This window comes from Electrophorus electricus, chromosome 12 (genome assembly GCF_013358815.1).
Source record: "Electrophorus electricus isolate fEleEle1 chromosome 12, fEleEle1.pri, whole genome shotgun sequence".
Taxonomy (NCBI): Eukaryota; Metazoa; Chordata; class Actinopteri; order Gymnotiformes; family Gymnotidae; genus Electrophorus; species Electrophorus electricus.
This window is the reverse complement of record NC_049546.1, coordinates 9,440,038-9,447,273: the sequence shown is the minus strand read 5'-3', so window position 1 is coordinate 9,447,273 and position 7,236 is coordinate 9,440,038. Positions and strand designations below refer to the sequence as shown.

Here is a 7,236-nt window from a genome sequence, read left to right as displayed (position 1 = left end):
CTAATCTTAGGAGTTTCACCTCTCTGCACAATGAGTTTCTTTTTGTGTTACAGTTAGAGAGACAATAAATGTATGTCTAAATTTTTCTATTATGAGTTTTCTTAATCTACCTTTAACCTTAGCATTGCACTGACCATCACTCTTGATGTGCACATACATTGCAGACCATAATTATTTGGACAGTGAAACAATGTTTTGGATCTTAACTCCAGTACACTAGATTTAAAATGAAACAATGATATCAAGTTCAAGGGCAAACTATCATCCTTAAATGGAGAGCATGCATAATGAGTGATACAATCAATAACACATATCTGGCACTTGTTCATCATCCCTGGACATGATGAAAATATGAATTTAAAAAAGGCTTCACTTCCTGTGTGGTTCACTCTTCAAATAAACTTGACATTATACCCATTCTGACCTCAGTTTTTGCAAGATAGATCTACTGGATTTGGTCTTAATTAACACCATTTATGTAAAAGTGTCTGGACTTTATAGCCAAAACAATAAAAATGTGTTACTGCCAAAACAATCGTTGCCTCCTAAACACCGCACTTCAACGACAGTATATAAATGACTGGAAAAACATCCTTCAACGGCTTCCAAATGCTGAGTAAGAGTCTGGGCATTAACAAGCACTGGTCGTATGCCCTAGAGTTGTCATTCATCACTACATCATCATTTCAAAGTAACATATGCATTACCACAGGCATCCTTCTTTTAAAAAGAACTATAAAATGTAATTGCAGAAATTAATCCATCGTTTCTTTTCATATTTCCTGAATAGCAGGTTGAGCAATGGAATTTATAAGTCATCATTTTATTACAAAGTCCTTAGTGAGCGGTGTAAGATTTCAAAAAGAAAAACTTTTTGAGAAATAAAAGGCAAAGAAATTCCAGTGAAAATGACGGAAATCACATGTCCTCAAAAGTTACTTTTGGGTCAAAGTGGCCTAATCTTTAAAGCATCATGCATATTTCACAGAGAAAACTGCCGACTCCGGGATAAGGGTTGCGTGCCGGGGGTAAAGAATCGCTTCTGCATCCGTTTTGTTCGTTTATTTAAACGTAAATTTTAGATGTGAGATTCTAGCAGCATCACAGCAAAGCTTCCATATGTCCTACATTTTCGTTATTTCGAAATCTTCTTTTACCTGATTACGCACAAGCTTGTTGGCACATACGTGCGGGTCCTTCAAATTCACTGCCGTCTGCTTCTGCAGAAATGTCCCAACCCTCTTAGTCGATGTGAGATGAAAACTGCCTTTTCGAGTTTGTGGGTGGAGTGGGAGGAGGTTAGTAGCGAGCATGTTCCGTCTGTAGTAGTTTAGCATTCTGTGCGAAGAAGACATGGCTTGTGAAATCAGTGCACTAGAAGAACTCCACACCGAGCTAACATGCCCTATATGTTTAGACATGTTCAATGAACCGGTCATACTCGAGTGTGGCCACCACTTCTGCAGAAGCTGCATTCGCCAGTGCTGGGAAGCAAAATCAGAGGAGAGCACGAGCTGCCCAAAATGCAGGAAGAGATGCACTCGCTCCCTGAGGCCAAACTCGCTCCTTTGTAATGTTGTCCAGAGCGTGCGACGCGCAAGAGCGAAGGACGCACGACCCAAGGAGCGAGCTCCGAAAATGCCGCCCGATAATGCGAAGCTTTCTAGCGTGACCGCGTCCCATGCCGAACCAGTGAGTAATCTATGCACGGATCACGAAGAAAAGCTGAAATTGTTCTGCGAAGACGACCAAGTGGCTATCTGTCTTGTTTGTGGACTGTCACGAGACCATAAAACGCACAACGTAATCCCGATAAATGAGGCTTACGACAACTATAAGGTAGACCAATGTTTGTTTTTGAAAATAAGGCTCTGTAGTAAGTCCTCTAGAAAGCACGAACTTGTGCAAGGCATTTGTTTTCCACTGAACTGGCATTTAACATTTCTGTTTAGAGAAATGGCAAATAAAGTTGCTGCAGTTAGTTTAAAGAAGCGATCGATCGGTTGATTTACTTAAACTTTACTCATGTCCCGGTGGCGTGGTACGGCCGTTAGAGAACTTGGCCCTATGAGGCAGTTAGTCTGGAATTTACCATCTGAGTGCTACTTTTCAGGTTAGGTTCCAGACCTACTACGGGTGTTGCATAATATGCACAAACAATCATGAACTAAACTGCCCAGATTAAAAGAACATATCGTTATGATATGTTTGTTTTGGAGTTGACAGAAAGTCAATGAGAAAGCAAAAGAAGCGATAGGGAGCGGTGAAGTAGCTCTCTCTCTCTCTCTCTCTCTCTCTCTCTCTCTCTCTCTCTGTGTGTGTGTACTCTTTCAGGAGACATTGTCTTCCTTGGTGCAAAGAGTTGAAGAGCAAATGGGCACTGCATCCCAGTATCAGGTCCTGACAAATGATATGATCCTACAGATGAAGGTAGTGTGTGCGGGTTTTTAAAAACATGCTTGTTTGACTCAAGTAAAATAAGCGTTTTTGGTGACAGTAAATTTATTAAAAACATAAACTCTTTCTATCCAGCTTTTTTTATGTTTTAGTGTTGTGTTTAGTGTAACATGTTATAAAAACATAGAACTTCTATCATCACTTCTCTAGAATGTCAAGAGGATCTAAAATCAGTATGAAGTCTAGAATCACTATGATTTTAGATGGACCTATACATAAATTTAGTACTGTATTTCTTTACAGGACCAAGCAGATGTTTTGGAGATACAGATCAGCTCTGAGTTCCAGAAAATCCGAGACTTCTTGTCCAGGCAGGAACAGGAAATGAAGATGCGACTGCACCAAGCAAAAGAGAAAAGACTAAAAGTACTGGGTGATACCCTAACACACACCACCTCTCAACTCAGCCAGCTGGAGCTCAGCAAACATCTAATTCAGACAAAACTCAGCCAGGTGGAGAACCCAGAAATATTGACGGTGAGAGAGAGAGTGAATGAGAGTGAGTGGTAATTATTACAGAGATCAGTTTGTATAATCAGAGACCTGTAAACAATTTTCAGTGTTTTTTAAAAATATTAAACTGGAGCTATTTGTTAAAAGAAACATTTATTAAGCATTTATTTAGGAGTTTAGAAGTTTATTTAAGAGAAGATGATAAATACATTCGTTGTTTTCTTTCCAAAGGACATAAAGGATTTCATAGAAAGGTATGTACTACATCTGTTGTACACAATTAGATATATACAGTTTATTAGATCTGATTTTCCTCAAAATGTGCTAAATTGCAGGGATTCCATAAAGAGTCAAATATAGTACCACTAGCTCACGTTCTTAAATCACAAACTTTCTTTTTAAATTCTCTCTCTCTCTCTCTCTCTCTCTCTCTCTCTCTCTCTCTCTCTCTCTCTCTCTCTCTCTCAGTGTGCAATGTGAGTTTAAACCTCCCGAGCATGTGTTTGTTACCTTGCCTGCAGGCGAGTTTGTTGGGCCTTTGCAATATCGTGTCTGGAGGAACATGAGCTCAATATTGCAGCCAGGTGACACACACACACACATACACTAATGCATGCAACTGTACGCATGTACACTTACAAGCACACGCTTTTTTATCCTTCTTGAACTCAGGCGTGGAGGCCATAACCTTTGACCCACTGACGGCATATCCTCGTCTGTGGGTGTCATGCTGTGGTCGGAGTGTGTGTGTGGGCAAGATTCAGACAGGTCTACCTAACAACCCAGAGCGTTTCACCCTCTATAACATCGTGCTGGGATCGCAGGCCATCTCTGAGGGACGACACTACTGGGAGGTGCAGGTAACTTTCTGAGAGGACATTTGTACTTGTCCTTTACAGACATTTCAAGTAAACAAATATCTGCAACTTCACCGTGTAAATGCAAAAGGTGTATGCATCTACTTCAAAGAAAACTGAATGGACTAAACAAAGAAAGCATAGTGGAGCCTTTGCAGAAAAAGACTAGGGTCTCCTTTTCACTTCAGCTGTGTTTTCCTCTGTTCCCATGCACTTGGTTCAACTTTATAATCCACCTAGCAGGCCCTTTACCCTCCAAACTTGGATGACTACCTAAAAGTGGGTATAGACCTGGCCTGTGGTTTGATGTTAAAAGCATAAGCCCCCTGTACAGACTATGGGGGGCTGGTGTGTGGGAGCTGGGGGAAGCACAAAACTATGGAGTGTCTTTAGAACTGGGAGCATGCACCACTGCTGTACATAACACCATATACCTAGATTTCACCCTCACACATAGAAGTGTATCACTCACACCGATGCTATTGGACTTCCCTCTGTAGGTAGGAGGAAAGACAGCTTGGGGACTAGGTGTGGCCAGTGCATCTGTTAATCGTAAGGAGGAGCTCAGCCTGTGCCCGGAAGAGGGGTTTTGGACCCTGGTCCTAAGTGAAAATGGCTACGAGGCATGCAACAGCACGGTAGAAAGCCCTCTTGAGCTCGCCCATCCACCTAGAAGAGTGGGTGTGTACCTTGACTATGGGAGGGGCCATGTGTCATTTTATGATGCTGAGGACATGACGCACCTATACACCTTTGTTAACGCCCACTTTACAGAACCTGTATACCCTTATTTTAACCCCTGGCCAATCATGAATGGGCGCAATCGTGAGCCTCTGACCATACATATGCCACAGCTCTGAGCTGTTGCTAAACAACTGGGCAAGCTACATTTCAACATTTTTAAAGAACAGTTATGAATTGACTCCAAGACCAGATGTAGGCAAAGTAGCCCATATTTACCCAAGTTGGTGTCCGACAGACTTTATTTTAGCCTTGTGACTCCCCATAATCACAGGTTTGCGTCTTCTGAAAACATGCTTCTGGCTGAACTTGGGAACGATGTTCCAGAAATGAAGGTTCACTGGAGTATCCTTCAGAAGACACACAGTGCTGTGTAGTCCACCAGGGGGAGTAAAAACTCAGCAAACAAGTATGGACAACTGAAGTTTATATCTCTCTGGAACCTGAACCTGAACCACCTGTCAGTGGAGTAAATTATGTCCTCACTTACCTTTAATTTGCTAACAGGATAAACATTTTCCTTACTTTGAAGATGGTTTATGTAATGAAATGTTATATGTAATGTGTGTTCCCTGTGGGTAATGGACACTTGGGGCCTAGGTTTTTTTGGGTCTTTGCACACTAAATCTTCTATTTCAGAAACACACAAACAATTCAAGGTCAGACGAATATAACTTCTTAAGTTCTGTTGAAATAATCTGTATAAAATTTCAAACAAGGTGACTTAGTCCATGACCATGTGTTATCTTCTTTTTTTTTTTTTTAAGTACATTTTTGGAAGTAGTTACCAGGTCTTGTTTGAGTTTGACATGGATTAGGTAAATTACTCAATAACAGGCTTCAATAGTTCAGTTTTTAACTTAAGGACAAAGGCTTTCCTTTTTGTTCTTCCTTTGTAACAACGCATTTGCACAACATATTTGGGTTTGGTAGAGTTAAGGTAAGTGTGAGCATTGTCTTTGTTTAAACAAAATTCTAAGGCATTTTCAAGTTAAATTTATTTTGCTGATTCTTTTCTTCTGTTGTTGTCTGTAATTTGCACTTTGAGGGTGGAATTAGGGGGTTGGATATGGTTTGAATTTTGAGAAGCACAAATTATAGGCCAGTTATAGTAAGTCAGCCCCTGTGTCTGGGGCTGTGCTAGCCCAGCAATAAAACAGTTTTGCTGAGAGCAGTGGTAAGGGGCTTGATCCCATATGATGGCATTAACCCTGAACGGTCTCCATAGACATCTCCTTTGCAATTAAAGTAAGTCACCTTGATCGAAAAGTTAACGTAACATACACGTGTCTGACCACAGTTACTGGCTGCACAGCACTCAGTATGAAAGTACAAGGCAATCTCACTGGTTTGGAGAAGGGCAAACAGATTACAATCACCACATGTTTAATTCATACAAATGAGAGTACACCTGTCAGAGATGCCGAGGTTGTGATAGAATCTCAATGTCTTTAACATAGCACAGGAAATAAAGCACCAGATGCTTGCCTACAAATCCAAAAATGTGCCTGCTTCCTCCTACTTGATGGCAATGGTCAAAACCTGATCTCTACCTCAAGCTTCAAATAAGGCCTGGATTGACCCACTAACTTTCAAGATTCATGGAACTCAAGCATCGAGATTCTTCTCTGTTCTAGCATCCAGTTGGTGGAATGAACATCCACTGGCTGTCCACAAGCGGGCATCCATAGCTGTTTCGAACACAATCTCTTTGAAAAGCACCTTAATTAAATGTAACCAGACACTTGTAAAGAAGATTTTAATTGCACTTATGTGCTTTAAGTGTATTGTATTTTATCATTCTTTTGTAGACCACATTGCAGATTTTAGCACTGACACTTGGTTCTGGCAGTCCTGACTACTAAAGCACTTTTGTAAATCGTTCTGGATAAGCATATTTGCTAAATGCTATGAATGTAAATGTAATGTATATATCTTAGGATCTATTACATTTTGGAAAGGTTTTGAGAAAAACACATCAGGGGTTTTGGTTTAAAAATGCTTTTTAATACAATTATGACACTGGTTGCTTTTCTTGAATTACAACGTACTAGGTAATTTGAATTCTTTTAGTAAGAAATATCAAAATGGGTGAAAATATGAACAGTCAGGAAACCACCCACTGTTTGAATTTTTGTAAAATTTGTAATCCAGACAAATATTTTAATCCAAAATTAATAAGGGGCTTTGTCAAGAACAAAACATGTTTTTATTGCTGCATTACTTTAAAAAGTGACCTTTATATTTTTTTTCTATCACTTTTGGAATAAAATAGTACAAGAACACTTACAAAGTTCCTAGAATGAGTCCAAATCAGTCTTCCTACCCTCTGCAAATGTTAGCAACAATGGTTAGAAATGTGGTTCATTTTGTTGTCCATTGGTTACCATGTAGACATTAATGCCGTTTATGTTTCTTAATCAAATGTTGAATTTTTCCACAACTGCAGGGGTCTTAGGGGTTAAAATATGTCATATAGTTAGCTCTCCTGAAATGTGGCTTTGTGCTCTATACTGAGTGCAACACAACCTTCTGCTGATTAAAAGCAATGACGCCTGTACCCATATGCAAAAGGTCTGTGAATTCCCTCTGCCATATGCAGTACTTAAAGTTAAAAACTAACCTACATTTAATACTAAAGTCAGTAGTAATCACATGCACAAAATTACTACTAAAACATTCAACACATACCGACACATACCAACTTATACTAAGTAGGTAGGAGCCA

The 7,236-nt window shown here is 39.9% G+C and overlaps 1 protein-coding gene across 4 annotated transcripts; it reads left to right on the top strand.

Annotated features, from left to right (window-relative positions):
• Window positions 1–1,183: 1,183 nt before the first annotated feature.
• On the top strand, window positions 1,184–7,003 carry LOC113570714 (zinc-binding protein A33-like). Of its 4 annotated transcripts, none has more exons than XM_026999295.2 (7): window positions 1,184–1,692; window positions 2,335–2,430; window positions 2,701–2,934; window positions 3,142–3,164; window positions 3,379–3,494; window positions 3,583–3,770; window positions 4,268–7,003. In XM_026999295.2, exons 1-7 carry the CDS (start codon window positions 1,354–1,356, stop codon window positions 4,625–4,627), a joined length of 1,356 nt encoding a protein of 451 aa, XP_026855096.1. In that variant the 5' UTR covers window positions 1,184–1,353; the 3' UTR covers window positions 4,628–7,003. The 4 variants fall into 4 exon arrangements, with proteins under 4 accessions (XP_026855096.1, XP_026855095.1, XP_026855094.1 ...); XM_026999294.2 differs by having other exon boundaries at window positions 1,185–1,839; window positions 3,379–3,386; XM_026999293.2 differs by having other exon boundaries at window positions 1,185–1,839; window positions 3,583–3,764.
• Window positions 7,004–7,236: the final 233 nt, after the last annotated feature.

Bases quoted from the DNA above. Each gene is read 5' to 3' on its own strand.
- LOC113570714 (XM_026999292.2), top strand. From the start codon at position 1,354: ATGGCTTGTGAAATCAGTGCACTAGAAGAACTCCACACCGAGCTAACA. The intron at 1,840-2,334 runs GTAGACCAATGT...GTACTCTTTCAG, and splicing joins AGGCTTACGACAACTATAAG to GAGACATTGTCTTCCTTGGT. The intron at 2,431-2,700 runs GTAGTGTGTGCG...ATTTCTTTACAG, and splicing joins ATATGATCCTACAGATGAAG to GACCAAGCAGATGTTTTGGA.